Source organism: Purpureocillium takamizusanense, chromosome 8, assembly GCF_022605165.1.
Source record: "Purpureocillium takamizusanense chromosome 8, complete sequence".
In the NCBI taxonomy this organism is placed as follows: Eukaryota; Fungi; Ascomycota; class Sordariomycetes; order Hypocreales; family Ophiocordycipitaceae; genus Purpureocillium; species Purpureocillium takamizusanense.
In genome coordinates, this window is record NC_063075.1 from 1,242,294 (window position 1) to 1,267,537 (window position 25,244).

Genomic DNA, 25,244 nt, shown 5'->3' on the forward strand with positions numbered 1-25,244 from the left:
GTATGTTGACTCGCGGTGTGCGGAGGATGGCTTTGACGGGTCCCGAGGAGACATCAACTTGCTTCTGGTGTGATGGGCTCTCGGCCTTCGTGAATAGTACTGCACACTTGCACACGCATGCTTCAAGCGTACTACGCAGTATGCTCGCTCACCTACTGTCTCCGTGGCCTGTGCTGGAGTTGTGCCCTAAGCGGACGTAAATCTGGCCCGCTGTTGGTCGAAATTGCCGGAACCGCACCTAGTCGAAGAGTGTCTCGCATACTGCACGGAGTAGATACAACCTCATGGCAGACACACCTCCACCCCATCCGCACTCGCTTGAAAAGTACCGGCGCGCGGATGACAAGCAGGAGCGAGCGCTCGCAAGACGGCCCGGTTCGAGGGCATGGCACGTTGGTTCACTCCTCCTGTGTCCCCCCCCCCTCTTGGCGCACCGGCCGGCGTCTTTCGGGATGCCCGCGACGGTGGAGGTGTCGGTGGTGGTGGTGGTGGGGGGCGGACGTGTATGCGCGCGACAGGGGATGGGGAGGTAGGGATGACTTGCGAGTGAGACGCCTCCAAGGCGCGGTCATACGGATCGCTAGCTACTTGTTGGAGGATGCAGAGTGGATGCTGGCAAGCAAGGGGGAGAGAGGAAGTGAGAGTGTCGAGAAATGGGTATAAAAGGGCGCTGCGCACGCCCGATGGGAGACGGCTCCAGTCAGTACAGAGACACGGCTTTTATATAAACTTCTCTCGGTCCTCCGCCTATATTTCCACCTCAGCATTTCTCACAGCGGTAGAGAGAGTGTGAGAGAGAGCGCTTGTCGCCGACACATCGCAAGTGCAGGAGCAAGAACAGCCCAGCAGCCATGCAGTTGACCTCGTTCAAGGCGCTGGCGCTCGCCGCCGCGCTGCTGCAGACGCCCGCGTCGGGGGCGCCCGTCGTCGAGGGCCACGCCGCGCCCGCCGCGAGCCACGGCCTGCCGGTGGTGTACACGACGACGACGTCGCACGGGCAGGTCGTCGACTGGGTCAAGCCCGAGTCGCAGGGCAGGCTCGCCAAGACGCCGGGCGCGCCGCCACCTCACAGCAGGATCAGCAAGATCATGACGACGGGCGGCGGCGGCCCCACGGGTCACGGGCGCGGCGTGACGCCGAGGATGGAGCAGCTCCTGCGGGATCCCGAGATGAAGGGCCCCGCCGGGACGGTGCCGATCCTCCGGACCGCGGGAAGACCCACTCTGCCGCCGAAGCGGCTGCCCCACTCCGAGGACAACGGCGCCGGCATCGCATCGTCGTCGTCGTCCGGCAACGGCAGCGACAGCAACATCCACCCGCGGTCCTACGCCGGGACGCACTGGTACGCCAGCTCGAACCAGTACGTGGACAGCCGCGGCGGCATGGCCACGTTTAGCCTCTTCAGCCCCTTCACGCAGCGCGGGTCCGACTTCTCGCTGATGCAGACGGCCGTGGTGCGGGGCGGGGCGCCGCACGCCGGCACGGGCCCCAAGGACCAGACGGTCGAGGCCGGGTGGATCGCGTACCCGGACCAGGTCTCCGGCACGCACCTGTTCGCCTACTACACCACCAACGGGTACAGCGCCGACGGCGACAACGTGGGCGGGTGGAACCGCGACCACGCCGGCTGGGTGCAGGTCGACTCGGCCATCTACCCGGGCGTCGCCTTCGCGCCCCTGTCCGTCGACGGCGGAACCCAGTACGAGATGGAGATTTGCTACCAGCTCATCGACGGCAACTGGTGGCTGTGGGTGCTCGACCGCTGGGTCGGCTACTACCCGGGCGGCCTCTTCGCCGCGGGAGGCGTCAACGCCGCCGACACGCTCGCCGGCCACTCGGACCGCATCCACTTCTACGGCGAGATCTACAACAGCGAGGACGACATGACCACCACCGACATGGGCAGCGGCCAGTTCGCAGAGGCCGGCTGGACCCACTCGGCCTACCAGCACAACATTGTCTACTACGACCTCAACACCAAGCCCTACGACTACGATGCCGGCAACCTGTTCGTCATCAGCGACCCGAACCGCTACAGCCTCGTCTCGCACTTCAAGTCGGGCAGCGAGTGGGGCAGCTACATGTACCTGGGCGGACCGGGTGCCGGCGGGGTCATTGGCGGGTGATGGGGCGGCAGAGACTGGACATGGACATTATCGTCATGATGGCGGTGGTGGTGGTGTAGGGTGTGAAGAATGTTGGTGAAGCGGCCGGGGGGAGCGGAGAATGCAACGCGGGCGACACGGGAGACCACTTTTGCAACTCGGTTAGAAACGGAATCAGTCGCGATCTGGTAAATATGCCGGCAGTTTTGGCTGTTTATAACGCAGATTTAATACTTTGTACATGTCACACATTGCACACCCCGTTCCCCGTGCATGTCTTTCACACACCAGCTCGCAAGTCATCAAGCGGAGCCCACGGGGGAGAAAACCAACCCCAAATGCACGTCATGCGTGGCACGACGCGTCGGGCACGTCTCTGCTCTGGGACATCCGCCCCATCGTACGCCTAATTACCTTGCGGCATCTGCCACCGCTGAACGCCGTTTCGCACCTGCGGCCAATGGCGTCTTGCAGTCCTCACCGGAAATCGGCGCGCGGAACGAACCCATGGCAAGTTGGGGGCAAAGCGAACGAACAGGAATACTACTAGCCCTCACACGCCCCTTGTCGAGGTCTTTTTTTCCAAGACAGAAACCTCGCTTGGGTCTGGATGCCCCGTTCCCTCAACGGGAAATGCAGGCCGTGGCGGCGGCGGCGCGAAATACATACATGCGACTACGTTGGTGCGGACGGGGCGTGGCCACATATGCACGACGGCAGTGGTCTGCTCCTGCACCTCATCAGAGTCAGCGTCTTGTCGCGGCGCCAACGATGTGTGTAAAAGGGGGAGAGGAGGTTGGTGCGGGCCGTGAACGGAGGCAGGAGAAGAAAAAACGACGACATCGACGACTAATACTACGGACAAAAAAAATTAAAAAAAAATTCTGCTTCTTCGCATGCAGCAGCTTTGATTACTCCGTACTTCGTACATGTGCGCATCCTTCTCCAAGCGCTCTGCTTGGCGCGCCACCTTGCCCCCCGTCTGCATGCTGTCATGGGGGAGGGGAGGGGGGATCGTCAGCCCGAGTGGTTCTTTTGGCCGCTGGCGGCAGAGGCATATCGCCGGGCGGCCGACGATGAAGAGCAACGTCGCGAAAAGCCTGGCCCGCAGAAGCTGGCTGCGTGAGTGATTTGCAGCCAGAGAGCACAGGCGGTGGACGTGGCTGGCGGCTCTCTCGCTGCGCGCAGGTAAAAGGGGGCGGGACTCATTATGCAGGTCGCCCCAATGCGGCCTTGCCCTTGGTTCAGGTGTCGTCCGAGATGTGAGCTACTGGTGCTCGACCAGGAAAGGAGTCAGCGGATTGTCCACGTCAGTCGGAATCATCGAGCCGGTTCCCTTGGCTAGTCATCCGGCGTCCACTGACGGCCGTCAAATGGGCAATGGCACGCGGGAGGACGGGTCGCGCCATGATGCACGGCACGGTCATCCTTTGGCCAGATATTGCACCTGGAGAGAGCTGGAACCGGAGACTGGTTGGTCAGACGGGCGATACTGCACGAAGCTTGAGCGAACCACCACCAACTAACTGATGACTGCCTTGTTCGTTGCCCTTGGACATGCTTGGCCAGTGGCGCAGTCGTGCAGCAGTAGGGCGGCCACTCGGTTGGCTTTGCGTAAACATGACGATGCGGAAGCGCAGCGACGGCTTCCGATGGTACACAAAAGGGCCGCTTCCTCTCCGACCCTCGCAAGCGCCTAGTATTACTAGACTCGGTGTCGCCAAGTGCCCGCGAAGCGGCGTCGACAACCCTTGGAGCGACTCTGCTTCGTCGCAGATACAGACGCCCAAGAGACGTGGACTGGCGGGCGTCCATGTCAAAAGAACGAGCGAAAGAGCTGTGCCAACGGCGGACCTAGTTGATCACCTATCAGGAGACATGACGCCCTGGACGGACCCTCCCCTTCGGCCGGGCCAACAGGGCTGATCTCCCGAGAAGAGGGGCGGCGGCAACCCCTGGATTATTGGATCCTCGGATCTTGGGTGATCTCGAGATGGTGGTGGTGGTGGCACTGCGACGCCTCGTCCGGGCCGGGTGCGGCAACCACCACGACCGCCGCCACCACCTGGCAAACGCCTTCGCTTCACGCACCCCATCGTCGGTCCTTGGCTGCTCGGTGACGGTACGGTCGGGCGTCACGAGCTTTTCTGCCCCGGACCGAGGAATTCATCGGCGGCGGCGACGGCGGCTAGCCAGGGACGGAGGGATGCCGCGTCGACCCGGCCGGCACTTTGTTGCGGCCGCAACGCAGGATCAGCAGCGTCGATCGAGCGAGAAATGACCAGGGCGGCGGGCGAAGGATTGCAGGTGGCCGTCATGCTGCCACCGAGCGAGACACCCTCCTCACGTGTATGTACCACGTAGTACGTAAAAATGCCGTTCTGTCAAGGACAGGGGTCGGAGGTTACGACGTCGGGGGCGGACGTTGGCATCTCGACTCAGTACCTAAAACTAGTAAACGGCAGCGCACAGGGGGCTGTAGTAAGTTAGCAGACAACGAAGTCCGTGCTGTGCGGTTCGCGAGGGGACGAGACCTAACTACTATTCATACCAAACGATGCTTGCCGTCCACGGCTGTCTGCTGGTGTTGGAGGTCTTTCACGGACCGTCTTCTTCCAGCAACGGGCATAGTTACTGTACGCCTGAATCCATCGCCTGCCCACCAGCGTCCACCCACCGCAGGGTCTTGCAGCCCCCCGGCTCTGGCCCAGACAGCGAAACGGAGTGGCGTGCGCGCTGAATAAGGTACCTAGACGGTAAGGATTTAAGCACGATCGGACGCCAGGGGTCCTGTCTCAGCAGCCGCTAGAAGAAGAGGAAGACGACGACGATACCGGCGCCGACGGAGCCGGCGGCGGGCGCAGACGCCAGCTCCAGCGTGCTTGTTTGGCCTCGAGAGCCGAGCTGAACAGAGCGTATATACCTAGTACAGAAAAGCCAGTCAGCTACGTACCAACTTACATGCTATGCCGTCGGCGTTGATCCATTGTTTGAGGGATTCCTTTGGAGTCGAGGCGCCACACACGCACACATCGGCCCACCGTCCCTGAGCGCGCGCGCTGATGGGAGGCCGTCTGAGAGGCGGCGACGGTGGAATTGCCTGTCTGGGTGCGACATATGTGTAGGACCTATCATATCTGTACTGAGGTTAGCATGTATGTGCGTACTTGGGTATGTGCTACTCGTGGGCGTACGGGGGACAGACAGACATGAAGCAATCTCGCGCCTGCAGGAGCAGAAGCAGGCAGCGACGGCGGCGCCATGGAGGGCCCCGCCTCCACCTAGGTATCCTTACCGAACCTCATCAGTGACTTTGGTAACTACCTAGTACCTGTGGTGACCTCGGCCACAGGGCGCGGGCTCGCTCACTGCAATCAGTGCAGCGCCCCGGGCCGCCTGTAGAGGCCGCATGGCACAGGTCATTACCCGACTCCATCCTTTCGTACAGGTAGCTCTAGTGGGTAACCTACCTGTAGCTTCCATGATCGGCTGCTGCGTTTGCATGGTTCAAGTTGGCTGTGGACCTTGCTCTATGGAGGTGCCCTCCAGTGTGCCGTCGCACTCCGCCGTGCTGCATCAGGCCCGCTGGAACCCCTCCACTCCATCCGGCGTTTGGCAGCTCTCCTGTGCTGCTGCATTCCATCATAGATGAGAGGTTGGAAGTCACATGCGTGCGTCTCAGTAACTTACCTATTCAACGAACGTGCTCGACTGAAGTCTCTGCGGTGCACTTGACTGCCCTGCGAACCACCGCATCCACGGTAAGGGTCCAGCGGTCCCCGCGTCCTCAGCCCAAACGGCCAACAAGCAGCAGGGCACGCACGGCCTGCAGGCAACCCGCTGGCCCCGGCCCTGTTGCAGGTGCGCCGTCTCACAGCGAAACACGGCCGCTCACCATGCCCAAGATATGGAATACCTACCATTGAAGGTAGGCGCCTACCTAGGTAGTGAAGCGTACAGCCAAGGTGCAAAACATTTTCCTGCCGTTGTTAAGACGCATGTATGTTGAGTATAGCCGCTAAGCAACCAGGTACGGAACCTTCAATTAAACCCAGCGCTGCTTGCTGCTACAATACTATTGCCTTCTATAGCAGGTGCTAGTAGCTACTGCTAGGCCACGGTCTTGGTGCGCTGCTGGCCTCTCCATCTAGTACGGGGTTCCATTTCATGAGCCCTGCGGAGGAGGAAAGACCCCCAGCATCCTTAGCCCGTGGCCGCCATCGCATCAAGTGCCAAAACCAGCAGAACCGGGCCTAACTACAGGGGGAACGGGAGCTCCCCTTCCCGTTGCGCCCGCGAGCCGCGAGGGGAAACGTGACGTGAGGCGCCTCCGCCTCCCAATTCAATCTGTCAGGGCACACCCCCCCGCCCGATCCCCATCAGGTTCCACCCCTGAACCGGCATCGCCTGTCAATGCCCTGGGGGGAGGGGAAGGGGGGGGGGGGGGGTCCCAGGTCCTGCAAAAAAAAATAATTAACAGTCTTTTTCCACCATTCTGCTCACAATTGTTCCTCTCTCCTGACCAGACAAACTTCAGGTCACGAGGAGATCTGTCCTTGACCCTCGCGGATCGTCCTCGTCTCCTCCCTCCTTCTTTTTGCTCTCCCCTCCCCGAAGCTCGCCCGCCATCGCCTCTCCTGGACCTCTCTAGGTCCAGCCCGTCCATGCAGCTCGACCCGTGGTGCTAAGCCAACAGCAGTTGCTGCCGTCGGTGCTGCTGGTGCTGCCACCGCCGCCGCCGCCGCCTCCAGCACTGCCGTTGCTTCTCATCAACTGCTAGGCCGGTGCTGCAGCTCTGCTTCTCGACACTCGCTCACTGGCTGCTTTGCTTGCCTGCTTGCTTCCCGGTCTGGCTCGCCTCGCCCGCCCCTCGACGCTCCTTATGGTCCTGCCAGAACCTGCTCCAGCCGAGGAGCTGCACTCTTCTCCCAAAGCCCCTTCTGCTTTGTAGTCTCTGCCGTCGAGACATTCCACACTCTTTTTTCTTTCCTGTCCTAGGCTTCCAGCCCACCTTTTCCTTTGCAGCTTACTCTGGCCCGCCGATTCACGTCATGGCCACCCAGGCTCCCGACTCCAGCCAGCCCTCCAAGACGAGCGCCCCAAAGGACAAGAATTGCCCCTACTGCGGGCAAGCCTTCACCTCGTCCTCCCTCGGCCGACATCTCGATCTATATATCAAAGAGAAGAATCCCAAGCCTCCGGATGGCGTACACGATGTCGAGGCTATACGCAAGCTCCGGGGTGGCATCACGAGGCGGCACCCCAGGGGCTCGGTTGGCGGGAGGAAGGAGTCGACACCCGCGGGCACGCCCAGACAGTCCTCGGCCAAGCGGGAGACGTCGGCCCCCGAGGCCGAGACGTTCAAGCCGGCCACCATCCCCAAGGACGGCCAGTACGCCGTCGACTCGACACTCAGCAAGTTCCCTTTTACGCCGCGGTGGGAGGCGACGGGCGTCATAAATGACATCCCCGGCAAGGGATCCTGGGAATCCGGCGACACGCCTCAGGACCCCGCCAGGCGCCCCAGCATGCAGCGTACCGTCAGCAAGCAGGCCGCCCAGAAGGCCCAGTACGACGTGAAGCAGAAGCTGGCAGATGCCATGGACACTGCTCGGGCTGCGGAGCTTGCCCTGCGCGAGCTCCTCAGCTCGTGGCGGGCGGCCAAGTCAGTTGAACCCCTGACCCTGCTGCTCGTCTCCTCAGATGTTAGTAGGCACGTGGCTAACGTTGTTTTTAGGCAACACATTGACAACAACTCGATGCCCTTCGACTTTGATCCCCTGTCCCTCGACTTCCCCGCCCTCACGCTCCAGTGCCTTTGCCCGCCCCCAACCCTCTTCTCCTCCACCCAACACCCGACATCGACCTCCTGGTCTGTGCAGTCGCCGGGCCAGCGCGAGTTCGGCGCCCTGCAGGCGTACTTTGAGGAAGAGTTTCGCGCCTGGAAGATTGCGTGCGCTTCCGCCACGACAGCTGCTTACGAGGAGCTCACCTACCCACCCTCGGGCAACCCGCATAAGGATGCTCGCGATGCCGTCAAGAGGGCGGAGAAGACTGCCGAGCACCTCGAGAAGCAGGTCGAGGAGCATCTGCAGTCGGCCTACGACGTGTGGGACACCCTCCCGGCTGCGCGGCAACAGGAGCTATGGGTACTGGAGCTGGCCCGAAGCGTCGGCAGGAAACACAAGGAGTCGGAGAAAATGAAGGAGCAGCAGCACAGGCTGCAGCAGGAGAACGCCAATCTGAAGATGCAGATTGACCAGCTGAACCGATTGCAGCAGCCTCGCGAGTTCAAGCTGCTGTCGCCGACCACCATCCCCATTGAGCGGGATCTCATTAGCCATGCGTACGAGCAGGGCGTCAAAGGGGGCAAGAGCGTGGGGTTCGATCTCGAGGACCGCCACCAGGATCTCGGCACCGTCGTGACGAGGTCAATTGAGCGCTGGAAGAACGTCATTACGTCGACCCGGGTCACGACAGGCGGTATGAGCGCCCAGAAGTCTCTAGACCAGGCCGCTCAACCCCCCGGCACCGCGCCGAGCCCGTCGCATTCGCAGCCGCAGAGCGTCTCCCAGACACCCCAACCGCATCCCTCGTCTCATCACCCCCCGAAACCCCTGTCTACCGCGAGCACTAACGGACCCGCGAGCGAGCCCACAACGTCCGCCAGCAACACCGGCCCGCCTTCCATCGAAGAGGAGATGAGCGACCAGGACGCCGACGCTGAGATGGAGGATGACGACAGCTTCGCCATGATGAATGCCTCGCCGGCCAAAACCGCCCACGCCCCCCTGCAGCAGCAGGCGAGCCTGGACGTACCCCGGACCCGCGGCCTGGTGCAGCAGCAGCAAAGCGCCACCCAGGACATGCGCTTCATGATGCAGAACGGCGCGGGCAGCCCCGTGGGCAGAGCGGGCATGACGATGAGCCGCTCCATGCCCAACATGGCCATGGCGATGCAAGGCAACCCGATGCAGGGCGGCGACATGGGCATGATGCAGCAAGTTCGTGGCGACCCCATGTACATGGAATAAAGACAGTGTGCCGGTAATGTCGGATCCGGCTACATGTATTCAGTGAGCAGCAAGGAGAAATGGTGGAAAAAAAATAAAATCTACAGGGGAAAGGGGGGGTTCCTTGATTGAATGAGCGACAAACAAGCGACTTGTATAACGATAATGGACGGACCTTAGACCGAGCAGAGTTTTATTCTTGCTCATGATGTGTTAATACGAACCACTTTTGGATATAGTATTGTACAGGGTCACCCGGGGCAATACCGTCAGTGTTGATCAACTCACGTGCTTTGGTGTGGGTTTGTGATTCTTCTTGCATTTATTATCCCGAGTCTACATACGTACGCTCTCAAACGTCTTGTAAGATAGTACTACGCATAAATACTTCGTAGAGTGGAGAATAACACTCTCCGTCTGTCCCTGTCTGTGGTTCTCGTCCAGCACATGTGCTCGCTAGTTGCACATTGATCCTACACACCTCCATCTGAGGATTTCTTATATTTACATTGTGCGTCGAGGCACAAGTTACTTTTGAAGCTGCTTGAGTCGCTGCTCCAGCATCCGCACCGTCGGCCTCGGTATGTGCAGACGATGGGCCAGTACGAGCGCTCCCGTGAGGACCATCAGGGCGCCGGCCTGGTGAACGGCGGCCAGCGAGATGGGGACCATGTAGATGAGGGTCGAGATGCCGAGGGCGGCCTGCAGCGTCACGAGGTGGACCAGGCCAGTGGCACCCTTCTTGGCATCCTTGGGGAGCGCGGCGGCGACGCGCCCGGAGCGCGAGTAGGCGAAGAGGGTGAGGATGGTGCAAAAGGTGGTGACGGCGAGAATGCGGTGATCCAGCTGCACGGTGCTGGGGTTCTCGAGCATGTTGCGCCACCACAGGTCCGACTTGTCCTCGCGGCGCGAGTAGAACTCGTCCCAGAGCTCGGACCGCGGGGGCGTCAGGCCGAGGCCCATCTTGGGGAACTCGTTGTAGATGAGGCCGGCGTCGAGGCCTGCGACGAGGCCGCCGGACATGGCCGTGACGAATACGAGGGCGGCAACACCAAAAGCGGAGCGGCGGAAGGCGTTGAGGGCCGGATTCTTGAGAGCCTCGAGGACGCTCAGGCCGACCTTGGGGTCCGCGAGCATGCGGTGGGTGCGCAGGACGGCGAGGCCGGAGAGCAGCATCCACGCGTAGCACACAAAGGCCGTGGCCAGATGGGCCGTGAGCCGGTACTGCGAGACGCGCGGGTGCGAGCCGGGGGCGAAGAGGTCGTCCTTGAGGCCCGACTTGACCATCCACCAGCCGATGAAGCCCTGGAAGCCGATCAGGCCCGAGATGCCGAGCAGGTTGACGGCCATCTTGGGGGTGACGCGGCGGCGTGCAATCAGGTACAGCGTGGGCAGGACAAAGGACATGCCAATGATGCGGCCCCATAGCCTATGCGTCCACTCCATAAAATATATCTTCTTGAACTCGTCGAGCGTCATGTGCGGGTTGAGGAGCTTGAACTCGGGGGAGGCGCGGTACTTTTCGAATTCGGACTCCCAGTCGGCGGCGGACATGGGCGGCAGCGAGCCCGTCACCGGTCTCCATTCCGTTATACTCAAGCTGCATCTCTTCGCGTTAGCTGCCCGCCGTACTCTCGTATACCGCCATATAGATGAGGCCCGTGGAACCACAACAGCTGAACGTACCCAGACTCAGTCAACCTAGTCAGCCCGCCGAATACGACGATGCCAAAGACGCTGGCCGCGCTCCCCAGGAGCCAGTACGCCACGCCCTTGGACGTGGTCTTGGGCCACGCGCTCTTGGCCAGCTCCTGCGCAGCCTGCGGCGCCGCCGAGGACCGGGCGGCCATCTGGTCGGCCACGCTGCCTAGCGGCGAGACCGTCTTCGCGTCCGCGAACCCGCGCGATCGTATGGCATGGAGGATGCTGGACGGCGAGGAGCGTCGCGGCGCCTGGCGGAGGCATTGGTTGCAGACGAAGAACTGGGACGGCGCCCTAAGGGCCGCCCTCCTGATTCCGGGGACGAAGAGGGTCATCTTTGCCGCGTGCGAAGGCGTGCGCCTGCTGAGGGAGAGAAATCATGCGATGGTCTAAAACGGGCGGCGGGCGCATGTTTTACTTACCAAGGCACTGGGGCCCTGCTCGTCTTATTTTAGCGGACTTTGGGCCGCCGAGGCGTCCGGAATCAACGGGGACGTGATAGGCGGGACCCTTGCAGGGGAACCCCGCCAGAGCAACCTTCACCGCCAAATTTTTCGACGCGGCAGAAAATTCAAGCACCAGCCGATTTCGATGCCCGTGCTGAGACGGACTGGCTGGACGCATCGATAAATCTCACATCCCGCGAGCCGACGTGGACAGCAAACAACAAAGATGCCCGGACGACAGGCGCACGGCCGGTCTCTGGTTGCTGCCCCGAAACCCAGGGCTCCGAACAAAAAGTCAAAGGCCAGGGCGCAGAAGAATGCGCTGGACGCTTTCGGCATCGCCCAAGAACGCTTCCCGACCAAGCACAAGAAGACGCCCAGGGCGCGGGAGCTCGATGCGGACATTGAGCGGAAGCATGGGCGGGAGGAAGACGAGGAAGATGAGGATGAGGATGAGGAAGTGATGCCTAAGCGGAAAAAGGCCAAGGCCGTCTCCCAGCCCGGCGGCGGCGATGACGACGCCGAGTACGGCAGCGACAGCGAGGGTAACGAGTGGCGCCTAGGCGGACTGCGAGAGGACGATGAGGACTCTGAAATCGAAAGCGACGACGCTTTTGGCGATAGCGATAACGAGAAGTTTGAGGAATACTCGTTTCGTGGGTCAAAATCGAAGAAGGCCGAGGTAAGCGCCGCGTCGATCACTACACCAATACGTTCACTAATGTTGGTGCACAGGATGATGACTCGGAGGACGACTCTGAAGACGACGAGGGCCAAACTCTTGGGGCCGACGCTATTGATCTCGCCACCGCTCTGGACCAGTTCGAGGAAGAATCCGATGACGAACCCGAGGCGGATGACGAATCCGGCTCTGGAGGCTCCGAAGAAGAATCCGATGGGTCAGACGAAGATGAATCCTCTGAAGACGAGGAAGAAGATGACGTGGACCCCGAAAGACTGGAAGCGCTACAAGGCCTGGTCTCTGACTACGGCGGTGCCCGAGACAAGGGCGATCAGCCAGTGTCTAAGCCCAAGATTAACCTCAGCGATTTGGGGTTGACAGGCCTCGACGACGCCTTTATGAAGAAGTCTGTCAAGCTCATGAATAAAGAGGAGAAGGAGAAGCGACCGGGCGCTACCAAGCGATTGGACGTGCCGCTGTCAAGACGAGAGCAAGGCCGCCTCGACCGTGCTGTCGCCTACGAAAAGACCAACGAGACGTTGGACCGCTGGACAGAGACGGTAAAGCAGAACCGCCGGGCAGAGCATCTTGTTTTTCCCCTGCCGCAAAACTCCGACACCGCGGGCCTGGACACGACTGAGATACAGCCCCTCACGGTCAAGCACGCCAGCAACGAGCTCGAGTCCACTATCATGTCGATTATGGAGCAAAGCGGCCTCTCCATGGAGAAAAAGCCGAAGCCGAAGCCGCAAGAATTTGACGAGGAGGGGAATTTGCTCTCGCGGAAGGAGGCGCTGGTGAAGAAGCGCAAGGAGCGCGAGCTTGCCGATCGGGAGGCCAAGCGCGCCAAGCGCATCAAGAAGATCAAGAGCAAGGCGTACCATCGCGTGCACCGGAAACAAAGAGAGCGCGACGAGATGGCCGAGCGGAAACACGACGAGGAGGCCGGCGAGATCGACTCCGAGGCGGAGCGCGAGGCGCAGGACCGCCGCCGAGCTCTTGAACGGGTTGGCCAGCGCCACAAGGAAAGCAAGTGGGCGAAGATGGGTGCCAGGACTAAGCGGGCGGTATGGGACGACGACTTCAGGGCCGGCCTGACAGAGATGGCCCGCAAGGATGAGGAGCTTCGGCGGCGCAAAGAAGGTCGGAGAGGTGGCGTTGACGAATCCGACTCGGATGCTACCAGCAGCTCTGGGGATGACGATGACGAGGTTCTTCGTCGGCAGTTGGACGAGCTGCAGGAAGAAGACGATGCGCCACAGTCTGGTATCATGGGCCTTAAGTTCATGCAAAAGGCTGAGGCCGCGAAAAAGAAGGCAAACGACGACATGATCAAGCAGATCAGGCGCGAACTGGATGGTGACGAAGCAGTCGACTCGGATGAAGAGGAAACGGGCGAGGTCGGCAGGAGGAGCTACGGGACCAGCAAGGCGAACGCCTTTGAGACCGCGTTGGACACCACCAAGAGGAACGCTCGAAGAAACCGCGCCGAGGGTGATGAGGACGAGAGCGCCGCAGATGTCGTGATAACGACAAACGGCTCTTCGAAGGCAGCTTGGAACCAACCCTCCGACACACCCGCCGAGATAGCCGCGTCTAAAGCCAGCGCATGGTCCCGCGGCGAGACACTCCGCAGGAAGAAGAAAAGCGCCGCCACCTCGAGCTCGCGGGCAGAGGGCATCGACTTTGACTCCACCTTCTCGAACACGATCCGCCCGTCCAAGCCGAAACCCCGTAGAGCCGCCCGGGCTGATGACGACGAGAACACGAGCGCGTCCGAGTCGGAGACGGAGCAGCACATGCCTCTGGCGATCCGCGACCAGGAGCTGCTATCTCGTACGTTTGCCGGCGACGAGGTCGTTGGCGAGTTCGAGCGCGAAAAGGCTGAGGTCGCCGAGGCCGACGACGATAAGGTCATTGACAACACGCTGCCCGGCTGGGGCTCGTGGGTGGGCGACGGCGTCAGCAGCAAGGAGAAGAAGCGCCACCAGGGTCGTTTCCTGACGAAGGTGGAGGGCATCAAGAAGAAGGACCGGCAGGACGCCAAGCTGGAGAGGGTCATAATCAACGAGAAGCGCGTCAAGAAGGTATGTCCTGAGCTATCTTACACCTGTTTCCTTGTCCTTCGTCTTCTTCCTACCCAGATCTCCCGTGATTCTGCCCCAAAAAGAGACGACAAAAATCAAGTCCGATTCGCTGACCGAGCGTTTCCCGCCGCACCAGAACGACCGGTATCTCGCGTCGCAGCTCCCCCACCCCTTCGAGTCGCGGCAGCAGTACGAGCGCTCCCTCCGGCTGCCCGTCGGGCCCGAGTGGTCCACCAAGGAGACCTTCCAAGACGGCACCAAGCCGCGCGTGCTCATGAAGCAGGGCATCATCGCGCCCATGTCCAAGCCCATGGCGTAGGCGCAGTCCGGAGCCCTGCGTCAACGATGGGATGGATACCTCGCCGTGTAGAGGCGACTTCAAGGGGGGCCGGCGGTGGGACAGCTCCTCTTGTGTCTCCGCCCCGTTCTGCTGCTTCATGTGGCACAGGGTACACAATACATGATATGATGAACAAGCCAAAATATCAATCACATTTACCCCCCTTCCCCAGGCAACTATCTAGAACACACACACACACACACACACTTGTAAATCGGGAAGCAACAAACATACTGCATGTGGCGCGTGGCGCGTCCCACACAACAACTAGCTTCGGCTCCTCCCTGTGTCGCCTACAGACTGGGTTCGTTGATTGATGTCTGGCCGTGATTCAGGAGTCAAAAGTTCAATGGTATTTGACAGAGGAAGCCAATGTAGACAAGCTAGATGACCACTTTTGGGCATACTCAACAATGGCAACGTGATACGAATCGGCGGATCCGCGTTCCAAGGCCTCGAGTGTCAGCGTGTACAGTCAAGATATTTCGTTTGTGAGGGTATGCTCCAGGCCACTACGGCCCAGAGCACGACTTTCACGCCAGCACTGTGCAGCGCGGTCTTCTGTTAGAGCGAGCCCCTGGTGCCGACCCCGGTTACATGCGCAGAATTTGAACGTGGTAGTGTCTGACATATGATGCATCCATAACACTACGTGCTTTGATTCCAGTCACCGTAACTCCTACCTCGCTAATGGAAGGTATAAACACGATCCCTTCCCTGCAGTACTTCGCATCAAAACAAAAGAAAAAAGCATCCTGTTTTAAGGCACCAGGTCCGCGTGGACCTCCACCATTTTCGTGGGCGTCAACAGCTGGCCAAGGCTGTCTTGCCGCAGCTTACTACCACCAACCACACTAGTGCCACCTGTAGTAATATACACAAGGAAATCGCTGCTTGACACCAGTCGCTAGCGACCGATCGGTGGCGCTGCAAGGCGGGGCGGTCACCGGAGTCATTTAGTCGACTATGTCAAAGTAAAGGAAAAAGTATGAGTGCCGAATCGAACAGGGTGTCCAAGCAACGGGAGACCACCTCAGCGAGTCAGCACTTTCACCCCATGATGAGGCCGCGAACTTGGTCGAGGGCGTCGGCCGGAGTAGCGTAGAACGCCACCGCGATGATGATGTAAAGACCGAGAAGCATGGCGCCTTCGAGGTAGTTTGATTTTCCATCCTGTACGGTATAGGTGACTACCAGCACAGACACGGCGAATGCGACAGTCTCGACTGGTTGACCCGGTTAGATTTTACCGAGTTCTGCAAGCAACAGATTGAACGAGAAACTTACAAGTCTCAAAATGGAGGCTCATGGGGCGGTCGATGATCCAGCCGACAATGACCAGGAAAGGGGTGACGCCCAGAGCGATCTGAATAGAAGACCCAATGGCAACACCCATGGCCAAGTCCATCTTGTTGCGCAGGGCAACCACCACAGCCGTCACATGCTCCGCAGCGTTGCCCACAATGGGAATTAAGATGAGACCGATGAATGCTTTACTGATGTTTGCGCTCCGGACAATGTCGTCGATGCTTCCAACTAGGTATTCGGCGCAAATGGCAACGAGGACAGTGACGACGACGAGGACTCCGGCGGCGGCGATGGCACCCATGTGAGGCTCTTCCTCTTCTTCGTCGGCAGCGGCCTGCCTCTCGGCATCGAAAAGGTTGCTGTGCGTCCGGAGCTGGAAAATAAGGTACAGTACGTAAAGAAGGAGGAGAATGATGGCAGTGCCACGAGACAAGACGAGAATGCTTTTGCCCTTATCCTCAGAGCCGTTCTGGTTCATCACAGCGTACAGCTAAGCCGGATTAGCACTTCTAAATCATGCAAGATACGGATAAGGATGCGTACAGCTGCAGGAATGACCAGTGAGGCCGAAGAAAGCGTCATGAGTGAGCAAGTCGTCTGCGCAACGGCAGCAGAGAATTCCTGCTCCGTGCCGCGGCCATTTGCGCCGCGATGTCGAAGACCACCGAAGAAGAAGCACATGCCCATGACAAGGAGTAAGTTGGATAGAATGGAACCGAGCATGGAGGACTGAACAACTTCGATCTGGCCGTCCCTGAGGGCAACAATGCTGACCTAGGCCTCGTTAGCTTCGTCCCATAGACAGCTTTTACCGAGCAAAGATGGGGGTTCGCATACAATCAACTCAACGGCGTTGCCAAAAGTGGCATTCAGTAGGCCTCCCAGTGCTTCTCCAAGCTTCAATGAAATTTCTTCCGTGGCAAAAGATAAGACAGCGGCAAGCGGGATGATGGCGAAGAAATTGAGGACGAAGACGGCGGTCGGGTTCCAGCCCATGACGCCAGCAACAATGCCGATTGGTACCATTACAAGGAGAAAGTTGACATAGTCTGTCTTTTGTCAGTGGCATCTTCAAGGGGGCCATGTGCCTTGTCCAACATACTGCTGAGTAGGGTCACCTTGGCGATGTGCCACGTATAAGCCAAGCTCCGGATAGGTAGGCTTTCGCTGTCGCGGCCCGGAGTGTGATGATAATCGAGGAAGAAGGCGTAGACATCCGAGCGCGGTTGCTGCACGACGTGGCCATTGTCCGTTGACGATTCGCCGTTGATGAGCGGCGTGCGCTCGTCGGCGCCGCGATTCGGTTTGAAACTCATCTGACGTCGCTGTTGTCGATAGCTGAGGTTGTCTGTTGAGCAAGGCACGAGCCGGTTAGCTCATACGGATCGGGGAATGCGAGGCTACACGCTGCGGGCGGAAGTGCAGGCTTCGCGGAAGGGCGGGAGCGGTAGTGCAGGAGTCAGGTCGCACCAGGCGCGTGGAGGAGGGAGTCGCCCAAAAGTGAAGCGGTCGAGACCGGAATGAAAACGGGAAGAGGAGAAGGGCAAATAAGGCACCGAGGACAAAATAATAAAGCTGCTGACAGGGTGTGTGAAGCCAAAGCAAGCTGTGGCGCACCCACGAGCGAACCGGCGCTGCTGAGCTGGGTCACTTTAAGGGAGTGGGGTGTGCAAAATGGAAGCGCGTTTGGGGTTGGTGGAGGGAAAAGGCTTGCAAGCCCGAGTCAAGGATGAGCAATGCTGGAGATGGATGGGCTCCCGCGGTCCGTCGTCGTCGTCGTCGTCGTCGTGGCAAAGAGAGAAAGAGTGTGTGTGTGTGGGTGGGTGTGGATGTTTCGCGTGAAGGATCGTCGGCGGAGCGATGGTGAGGCAGAGGCGGGAAGATCAAGCAAGCATGGGACGGCACGCGCGACGGGGAGCGGAGGCGACTTACACAGACCGCCAAACACCATGACGAGGATGATGAGGGCGACGACGAGGACGATGACAAGGGTGAGGATGAGACTTGTGCAGGGCCGTTGAGGTGGCTCACGGGCTAATAAGCTGAGGAGAAAGGAGCGCTGGGCGAAAGCGCCGAATGACGATGGCGCAATATAAGGTTAGACTGTGGGGTAGCGGCTGGAATCTAGACTGACGGGCGGGCAAGGGTGGGCATTGATTTGATACGGATGGGCTTCTGGACGAGTGTGTTTGGCGCCGTACGAACCGTTCTGGGCGAGGCTATCGCAGAAGGTGGCCTGGCGTTGCAATGAGCGCCTGCAGTCGGGGAGGAGAGGAGAGCTGGAGGTGTGTGTGTGTGTGTGTGGTTGCTGGGGGCGGAGGTGGAGGTGGAGGAGATGGTGAGTGGTGACACAAAGACGGGAGAGACGGTCTCTGTGCGCGATGCAGGATGCTGGTCGCCGCTAGTGGCCGATCGGCCGGAAGAAAGCTTGGCTCTCTTGGGAGGCCTCCTCGTCTGTCGCCTCGCCTCGGTTGGGCGCGCGTCATGGCCCGGCCGGCCGGCCCTCTGTCTGTCTGTCCTGTAAAGACAACGCATGCACGCACGACAGGATGGCCTCGTGTCCCTCCTTATCATGCAGTTCCAGAGCCGGCCCCAACGTCAGCTGTCCAATTGTTGCTACTGCTTCTGCTGCTTTGGCCACGTCTTCGAGCAGCATCGTCAAGCCCCAAGGTGCGTGCCCTGCCGCGCGACGGAAGGAGCTGCTAGAGCCCGCCTGGATCCCTGAGCCAGCTGTGCAGAGAGACCTACCTGGTACTAGGTAGGCAGTGGGGGTTTCAAGTGCTAAGCGCGTAGTACCCACGGGCGACAAACCCAAGGCAACGAGTTTCTCGGCTCAAAGCTGATGCACCAAGTTACTTCGTACCTAGGTAGCAGCTCCCGGGAGCTCCTGCCACCTGGCTCAAGTGCCGCACCGCGAGGGAAGCTGTCAATGCTGCTTCTTTCCCAGTCGGTCTGTCATGCGCCGTTCGGCCAGGGTACTTCCGGCAGCCCGTACTGCTCATGCTGCTGTGCCACCCACCACCAGGTTCCTGCCCTCATTCTGCGTAATTGTCCCCAGTTCCTGCCATTTTTCAATCTCCACCCCACGTCATCATGGGGCCCTGTGTTACATAGCCCTGTACCTACGTATCCGCGCAAGCCACGGTGTTCTGCGCCGCGCTTGCCGTTTGTCGCGGACGGGAAGTGGCAAGCGCCAGAGCGAGGAAGGACAGGACCTGCCCGGATGCCGGAGCTATATCCATACCGCCCGAGGTACCTACTACCCAGTAACGTTAGTCAGTACGGAGTACCAGCGTACATAAGGCAGGTACGTGCCCAGCAGTACACAGCCAAACAGCGTCTTGGGCTGGTCGCGTGGACGCGGGTAAGATAACCAGGGGCACCGGGCCGGCGGTACGCATGGCGACTTTTTGTGTCACGGACAGGGATTGTCCATGTCACTCTCGTGCCTTCACCAGCCTTTCGCTGCATTCTGCAGAGCGCTCACCCTGTACTTGGTGCGTACCGAAATATGCGACTTTTCCTTTGCATCTGAGCTTGGCCCTGCATCAGCAGCGCCGCCAGGACGCCACCCCCTCCTTCTCTCCCTCCTTCCCCGCCAGAAAAGCATGTGCACCGTTCCCATCACCTCAGTGGGCAGCTGCCCCTTCGTTGCTTTTTTTCCGGCCTCAAGTTGAGGTCATCGCCCGTCGCCCGTGAGCCACACGCATCCCGTACCTCCAACTTGAGACGTCGTCGCATCGACCCACGCTCGAAAGCTGCTCAGCCACGCTCGCCCACGTTTCTACCGCCATGCCGCCATAGCTTATTTCAACTCCCATTGATGCGGCTCTCCATATCCCTGGACCCCCCTCCACTAGCTCGCCCAAGCTGCACTGCCTCACTTGACATGCAGACTGTTTGACCGAGCCTGTTTGACCGAGCAATCACGTTTGCTCATGCGCAGAGCCGCTGACTACTAACTACGCATACCCCTACTAACGTCAGAAGCTCCAGATGACAAGCCACGCCAGCGACCAAGCCACCATCAGCATCCGCCCGGCCTGATCCGTCACGGCCACCGGCCCCGGAGCTGACGATTCACCACCGTCTTTGGACTTGCCGTCAGATCCATGGCCCGATCCGCTGTCCGATCCACCCTTGGACCCCGTCTCTTTGTGGTCTGTCGCATTGGTCGTGATGCAGTCGCTGCGCCGCTCCAGGTCGGACTCAACATATGACCCGCATGCTTCGACACAGCTCTTCATCGTTCGTGTGTATGACTGGGTCAGACCCGACTTGTTGGGGTCCAGATACATGACCATGCACATCCTCGCGCAGGTGATGACGTCGCAAGGGAAGAGATATGCGCCGCCGCCGAAGATGGACCAGCCGTTGCGTTTCTCGTAGTCGGAGAAGGACCCGTTGCCGCTCGTCAAGTTGAATCGCACGCCCTCGTCTGGGTGGACGAAGCCTCCTGGATCCTTTCCTGGCTGGTGCGACCCATAGATCTCGGACCATATCTTCATCTCAGCCCCAGATGGGAACGCGTCCTTCGGTATTGTGACGTTGAAGGCCGTGACGTTTGTCCAGACGCACGGGGCGATGACGCCTGTTATTTGTCACCTGCGTGTCAGCAAACTCGTCCAGCAAACAAGTGAGTGCGTGGTATGTAGCCACTCACAGTAGACGTCGGGGAAGAATGTGGTGGCGTTCTGCTTCCCCTGCACGTCCAGGTAGACTTCCATTTTCTCGAACCCGCCCTTGGCATATTTGCTGTTTGACACGTTGGTGTAAATCATGACGGGCTCGCCTGCGGGAACGAGGCCGCCCTGGATACCCAGCACCTTGTTTTTGTCCCAGCTCACGTCCCCGTCGGCCGCGCTCGCCACCGCCACGAGGAGCGCACCGACCGCAAGCACCGACGCGGCGAGACGCCCCGCCGTTGGCAACCTCATCTTCTGTCGCGCGTCGTGCGTGCCGGGGATTGCAAGGGGAGGATTGAACGAGGCTCGACGCCGATGCTCAAGCCGCGAATGTGACGAGAGTAAAAGACCCCCGCCGTCGCGTGCCGACCGGCGTCGTAGACTTATTACCTGTCCATCGTCGGTTGTTGACCCCTGAGGCTTGTGCTTGCCCGATTTGGTAGGCGCCGACCGAGTTTTTTCTAGTTCGCTCCCGGCCGAGTGGCCGGGCCCGAGCCGATCGTGGGGGCTGAAACCTCGGCTTAAGGCCTCCTCCGTTTTTGTGTCGTTGGTTCGCAACGACCCTGTCCCTGAGGACCATTCGTTCCCCATCAACATGTTGAAGTGGCTCGTCTTCACTATTCAAAACGTACGGCTTGTTGACGGTTGGGCCTCAAGCTTGGCATGCAGCCATCTCGGCAGCTCCCGTCTCCACGGAAGAGGAAAAGCCTTGGCATTGCACACTTACTTGCACGCCCAGAAACCCATCTCACTTGGCATCAGCAAACATGCCTCGCGGTTGAAACATCATGCAGGGTATCAATTGTTCCTACCAACATACAGACTGCCACCTCCAAGTTCTAAGATGCCAACAGCATTCGCTTTTATGCATACGAAAGTAGAAGTATCGAGGCCTCCTTGGGCTCGCCAGGTCTAGTCATAACGCATCAAGTCCCTTTCATCGCACGGCGCGCGTGGCATCGTCAGATATCACCCAATGCTACAATTGTCATGTCAGTAATTGAGCGGCGCTTCAGCAGGCCAGAGAGCAGCGTGTCCAACTCACCTGCGGCGTACGCCATGAACCATGTCATCGACGCTCCACCGTCCAGCCACTGCGGGTCAAACGTCTCCGAGGTGAAGAACTCCCACGCCTTCTTCGGGTCTACTGTTGCATAGCTGGCGTATATGATGCCCTTCCAAGCGTTTTGAATGTCGTCTATGCGACCGTTGCTGAAGAACGCGTCCCATTCTTCCTTGACAAATTCTCTGACGCGGACAAAAGGCGTCGGTGGCAGGATAGGGATCATGTGGATGCCTTGAATTGCCTCGATATGCGGATCAAAGTACGTCGTGTGGTCAATCTTGTTCTCAAACAGTATACCTGCGACTTTGTTGCCGATGAATTGTTTCGGCTGCACTGAGTTGTCGTCTCGGTACAGGTAGTAACTTGACAAACTTCGCGATATTATCGCCAGCTGCAAGTTGCTCCTATAACACGGTCAGAGGTCAACAAGTACTTCCTTCCAATGGACTACACTCTTACCTGGCCTCCAAGTCGGTGTCCCCAGTGACCTTACCCCACATTTTGAGGGCGTACGCATGCATCATGTCTTCTGAGCTTGACTCTTGGTCCTGTGCAAACATCAGAATGACCAGGCCATCTACACTTAGTTTGAAGACATACCTTGCCGTCCATAGCGGCATAAAGACCATGGGCCCAGCTGTGACCGTGGTACCAATCAAAATTTCGCCACATTGGGAAGAAGCCGTCCTTGGTGCTGGGGTTGGCAACGTCTCTCACAAGAGTGTTGACGTAGTCGGCGTTTGCTTTGGCCCATTCGGGGTCCATCTCGCCGATAGTCGCCGCCGCGAGAATATGATAGCCATAGTGGAAGTGGTGATCGTTGTAGTAGGTATTGCCAAAGTCAGCACCCGCGTCACCCGTGACATAACTTGCAGAAGACACCACTCCGCCCCATGCAGCTAGTGAACCGGTTAATTCCAAGCCCTGCCAGCATGCATATAGTGTACATACTCTCATGAGTGAGGGGAAACTTTTGCTTGTTCGCGACGAAAATGGCAAAGGCGGCCTTGAGCTGCCCGAGTCCAGTCTGCGCGAGAGCCTTGTCCCCAATCAAATTGTTGATGACGTACAGAATCGTCGCAAACTTGGCGAGTGCCTGCGCGTGTCAGCTTGTGACTTGTCGCCGGAGCGCGGTCCTTACCTTGCCACTGAAGTACATTGAATCCAGGTTGGACTGCGATATCATGTCTTGAGACACCTCCTTGGCTGCAGCGGCGCGGATTGTACGTTTGGCCTTGTCCGAGAGTTGACTAATATTGCCCTTTTCTGGGTGCCACGGATCAAAGCCGATGTCCACGGGCATGTGCGGCTCAACCATGGTCCAATAGGTCCCTTTGACTAAGGTTGCCATGCCCTTTGTTGTTGATTGTAGCTGGACCTTCTGGATCCGTTGTTTCGTCTCGCTGTTGAATGAATCGACATGATGTGGGAGCGCATACATGTATAGGTCTCCTGCCTGGTGGCCTTCCTTCTGAAACCTGAAGGAGTAGCTTCCCGTGGCGCCAGAGGCTGAGCCAGACAGAGCGACAGCGACAGGGTAAATACCGGCGCCATCATCGAGTATCTTTTCAGAGTTGGGTGTGTCTGGATCCTTGCAGACTTGGAGAACGCCATGAAACGGTTTCTTCGACTGGGCCAGCCCGTTATTGATAACCTCAAGGTCGAGATCGTCTCCTTTGCTCTTCCATGCGTACACCCGCCACGTAGTTCCGTCCTCGAGCTTGAAAGTGTACTTGGCAACATGCTCCTTTGGCTCCCGTGTAATTCGACTCATAGTCTTGAAATACACGCCGGTCTGGAGCAGTGGGACTGCACCATCGAATTGTGCCGTAATGTACGCCATACCCTGCACTAGAGGAAAAAGTACCGCTGGCGGTGACTTGTCGTCTTTGCTGAGTCCGATACGGGCAGAGAAGGCCGTGATGCTGTCGAGGGAAAGGCGTGTGCTATTGCCTAGCTCCTTGGCCGAGATCACCATGGACTGGATCCCTACAGGATTGAGATAGTAAGATACCGCTCCATTGAACTTCTCCTGACCAAAGACTCTTTGATGAGCCTCGATGTGCGAACATGAGATGCCCCAGCTCGAGCTGGCGCCCTTCCCCCCTGCCCACTGGACAGAGTAGGGGAAAGTATACGTCGGTCCGAGCTGATCTCCCAGGAAGAAGTTGGAATAAAACTTGTTTGTCTGGAGAGGCGCCTTTGTCTGGATGCCTTTTCGAGGTACAGGATGGTCTTCTCGGACCGCAATGTTGGACGGGGGCGCCTTGGTGTCGATAGGCTCAGCAAAGATGTCGTTGGAAACCATGGTGCGGAGCGGCAGTAACGACGATGCAGCCTTCGTTGCGGGGCCGGTGGCGGAGAGAATGCTAGTTGGACTGGATATATTTTGGCTGAGAAGAGGCGGCTGTGTGGCCCTGCCCTTGACGTCAAGCTCAGTGTGCAATATTCCGGTTGTGTGAGGTTCGTCAGTGCTGAGAGGGGGAGGAATCTGAATTGTGGCGTCAGGGGCGATACTGGTCCTGATGGTCAGGCTCACGAAGCCGCCAACAGTTGAAGATTCTAAATGACTAGAATTCGCGAAGGGTGGACTTGAGACCGGCGCGTAGTTGAGCCCCTGGTGTAAGATCCGCGACTCGTCGAGTGTGGCGACCTCACTGGGCGGTATGGGTCTGGGGCTGGGCGGCGTTGGCTTCTGCAGACTCGTTGACGAGTTGTTGATTCGAATGATGCAGGCCTGCGCGCAAGTTAGCCCGCCGAGTATCGACGTAAGATTAATCAAGCCCATGATGAAAACGTGCGACTCGGGCCAGCGAGTCCAATCTAGTTGCTAGTTCAAGTCGGCTCCAAAACGACATGCAGCGCCATGGACCGCCCGGTAAATAAAGACAATGAAGGAAGCGAAATATGAGGCATTGTAGCAGCTACTAAGTTTTCTCTGCATTCCGAGGCGAGGAGCGTCGAGCTGCTAGATTGTGGAGGTGATTCAGGCCCACGCGCAGCGCGGAGGCCGGCCATGGACCGGAATGTTTGTTTGTCTTGCGCGAGGCCGCGTACAAGTCACCGCTGCACGCCAACGTACCGTTTGATTCAGTTCACGGGAGCTTGTCAGCGGCAATCAGACGAGGCAGAGACAAAAAACGGTGGAAGCTAATAATAACAAGTAGTATTTGCGTAGGGGTCCTAGGATGAAGGTCTTGAGGTGAAGACTTTCGCGAGCGGCGAGAGGAGATTGATGTGTGCGGAGGACTCTGGGCGCTATTTACCCAGCCCCGTGGATCACGATGGTGGTAGCCCCGACAATGGGTAGCTCGCTCTTTCCTCAATGTCATACCTTCCTCCCCCTCGCTTCCTTGCTGAGGCAAGCACGAGACGCCTTGTCACGAAATGTGAAGAGAAACCTTATTGAGCGCCCCAGGACCCCCTCCAGCCACATACTGCAGCCCTTTTCAATAGCCATCAGTTCGCCAAGTCACAAGTCCCCATTTCCATCCACGCGGTATGTCGGCGCACGTCTCGAGTTGGCTCATAGGGTCCTGGCGTGTGGTTGGCATAGCAAAGTAGTCTCGCTGTTGGCGCCCGCTGCGGCTGAGCCTTTTGCGCTTGACATGGTGCGCTGAGGCCTGGTGTCATTTTGGGAATGAGACACGACACAGTCTGTCTTATGTACGAGCGGTGTGCCAAGGGTCATATTGTCCCGGTGCCCGCATGAGCCGACTTTCGTGGCATCGGTGATCAGACGTGGTATTGGGATTGCTATCGCCTCAAGCCCCATTTCCCATGACCACAGTATTATGACCCATGCGTACAA

General features: G+C 58.9%; 8 protein-coding genes across 9 annotated transcripts; 4 read left to right on the top strand and 4 right to left on the bottom strand.

Annotated features, from left to right (window-relative positions):
• The first annotated feature begins 717 nt into the window (after nucleotides 1-717).
• On the top strand, nucleotides 718-2,353 carry JDV02_008423 (uncharacterized protein). The gene has a single exon (XM_047990018.1). It carries the CDS (start codon nucleotides 852-854, stop codon nucleotides 2,124-2,126), a length of 1,275 nt encoding a protein of 424 aa, XP_047846024.1. The 5' UTR covers nucleotides 718-851; the 3' UTR covers nucleotides 2,127-2,353.
• A 1,309-nt stretch (nucleotides 2,354-3,662) lies between these two features.
• On the top strand, nucleotides 3,663-4,031 carry JDV02_008424 (uncharacterized protein; the record flags this gene model as incomplete). Its single annotated transcript, XM_047990019.1, has 1 exon — nucleotides 3,663-4,031. One exon carries the CDS (start codon nucleotides 3,663-3,665, stop codon nucleotides 4,029-4,031), a length of 369 nt encoding a protein of 122 aa, XP_047846025.1.
• Nucleotides 4,032-6,630: 2,599 nt separating this feature from the next.
• Nucleotides 6,631-9,359, top strand: JDV02_008425 (uncharacterized protein). The gene is made up of 2 exons (XM_047990020.1): nucleotides 6,631-7,770; nucleotides 7,843-9,359. The coding sequence occupies exons 1-2, from the start codon at nucleotides 7,157-7,159 to the stop codon at nucleotides 9,137-9,139; spliced, it is 1,911 nt and encodes a 636-aa protein (XP_047846026.1). The 5' UTR covers nucleotides 6,631-7,156; the 3' UTR covers nucleotides 9,140-9,359.
• Nucleotides 9,360-9,418: 59 nt separating this feature from the next.
• COX15 (Cytochrome c oxidase assembly protein cox15) lies at nucleotides 9,419-11,218 on the bottom strand. The gene is made up of 2 exons (XM_047990021.1): nucleotides 10,805-11,218; nucleotides 9,419-10,718 (listed from the first exon to the last, which is right to left on the bottom strand). Exons 1-2 carry the CDS (start codon nucleotides 11,152-11,154, stop codon nucleotides 9,647-9,649), a joined length of 1,422 nt encoding a protein of 473 aa, XP_047846027.1. The 5' UTR covers nucleotides 11,155-11,218; the 3' UTR covers nucleotides 9,419-9,646.
• Nucleotides 11,219-11,423: 205 nt separating this feature from the next.
• On the top strand, nucleotides 11,424-14,977 carry JDV02_008427 (uncharacterized protein). Its single transcript, XM_047990022.1, has 3 exons — nucleotides 11,424-11,947; nucleotides 12,001-14,034; nucleotides 14,171-14,977. Exons 1-3 carry the CDS (start codon nucleotides 11,492-11,494, stop codon nucleotides 14,351-14,353), a joined length of 2,673 nt encoding a protein of 890 aa, XP_047846028.1. The 5' UTR covers nucleotides 11,424-11,491; the 3' UTR covers nucleotides 14,354-14,977.
• VCX1_7 (Calcium/proton exchanger CAX-like) lies at nucleotides 14,729-18,057 on the bottom strand. 2 transcript variants are annotated; one of them, XM_047990024.1, is made up of 6 exons: nucleotides 17,615-18,057; nucleotides 16,785-17,030; nucleotides 16,520-16,731; nucleotides 16,226-16,456; nucleotides 15,662-16,172; nucleotides 14,729-15,600 (listed from the first exon to the last, which is right to left on the bottom strand). In XM_047990024.1, the coding sequence occupies exons 1-6, from the start codon at nucleotides 17,631-17,633 to the stop codon at nucleotides 15,425-15,427; spliced, it is 1,395 nt and encodes a 464-aa protein (XP_047846030.1). In that variant the 5' UTR covers nucleotides 17,634-18,057; the 3' UTR covers nucleotides 14,729-15,424. The 2 variants fall into 2 exon arrangements, with proteins under 2 accessions (XP_047846030.1, XP_047846029.1); XM_047990023.1 differs by having other exon boundaries at nucleotides 16,785-18,057.
• Nucleotides 18,058-19,196: 1,139 nt separating this feature from the next.
• Nucleotides 19,197-20,848, bottom strand: JDV02_008429 (uncharacterized protein). The gene is made up of 2 exons (XM_047990025.1): nucleotides 20,346-20,848; nucleotides 19,197-20,273 (listed from the first exon to the last, which is right to left on the bottom strand). The coding sequence occupies exons 1-2, from the start codon at nucleotides 20,617-20,619 to the stop codon at nucleotides 19,666-19,668; spliced, it is 882 nt and encodes a 293-aa protein (XP_047846031.1). The 5' UTR covers nucleotides 20,620-20,848; the 3' UTR covers nucleotides 19,197-19,665.
• Nucleotides 20,849-21,329: 481 nt separating this feature from the next.
• On the bottom strand, nucleotides 21,330-23,741 carry ACF2 (Endo-1,3(4)-beta-glucanase; the record flags this gene model as incomplete). Its single annotated transcript, XM_047990026.1, has 6 exons — nucleotides 21,330-21,346; nucleotides 21,413-21,837; nucleotides 21,893-21,981; nucleotides 22,034-22,332; nucleotides 22,385-22,529; nucleotides 22,575-23,741. 6 exons carry the CDS (start codon nucleotides 23,739-23,741, stop codon nucleotides 21,330-21,332), a joined length of 2,142 nt encoding a protein of 713 aa, XP_047846032.1.
• Between the last annotated feature and the right edge of the window lie 1,503 nt (nucleotides 23,742-25,244).

Bases quoted from the DNA above. Each gene is read 5' to 3' on its own strand.
- JDV02_008429 (XM_047990025.1), bottom strand. From the start codon at position 20,619: ATGAGGTTGCCAACGGCGGGGCGTCTCGCCGCGTCGGTGCTTGCGGTC. The intron at 20,274-20,345 runs GTGAGTGGCTAC...GACAAATAACAG, and splicing joins ATTCTTCCCCGACGTCTACT to GCGTCATCGCCCCGTGCGTC.
- JDV02_008423 (XM_047990018.1), top strand. From the start codon at position 852: ATGCAGTTGACCTCGTTCAAGGCGCTGGCGCTCGCCGCCGCGCTGCTG.
- VCX1_7 (XM_047990024.1), bottom strand. The intron at 16,457-16,519 runs GTATGCGAACCC...AACGAGGCCTAG, and splicing joins GCAACGCCGTTGAGTTGATT to GTCAGCATTGTTGCCCTCAG. The intron at 16,173-16,225 runs GTACGCATCCTT...AATCCGGCTTAG, and splicing joins CACTGGTCATTCCTGCAGCT to CTGTACGCTGTGATGAACCA.
- JDV02_008425 (XM_047990020.1), top strand. From the start codon at position 7,157: ATGGCCACCCAGGCTCCCGACTCCAGCCAGCCCTCCAAGACGAGCGCC. The intron at 7,771-7,842 runs GTCAGTTGAACC...CGTTGTTTTTAG, and splicing joins AGCTCGTGGCGGGCGGCCAA to GCAACACATTGACAACAACT.
- JDV02_008427 (XM_047990022.1), top strand. From the start codon at position 11,492: ATGCCCGGACGACAGGCGCACGGCCGGTCTCTGGTTGCTGCCCCGAAA. The intron at 11,948-12,000 runs GTAAGCGCCGCG...GTTGGTGCACAG, and splicing joins CAAAATCGAAGAAGGCCGAG to GATGATGACTCGGAGGACGA. The intron at 14,035-14,170 runs GTATGTCCTGAG...CCGCCGCACCAG, and splicing joins ACGAGAAGCGCGTCAAGAAG to AACGACCGGTATCTCGCGTC.
- COX15 (XM_047990021.1), bottom strand. From the start codon at position 11,154: ATGACCCTCTTCGTCCCCGGAATCAGGAGGGCGGCCCTTAGGGCGCCG. The intron at 10,719-10,804 runs GTACGTTCAGCT...GAAGAGATGCAG, and splicing joins ACTAGGTTGACTGAGTCTGG to CTTGAGTATAACGGAATGGA.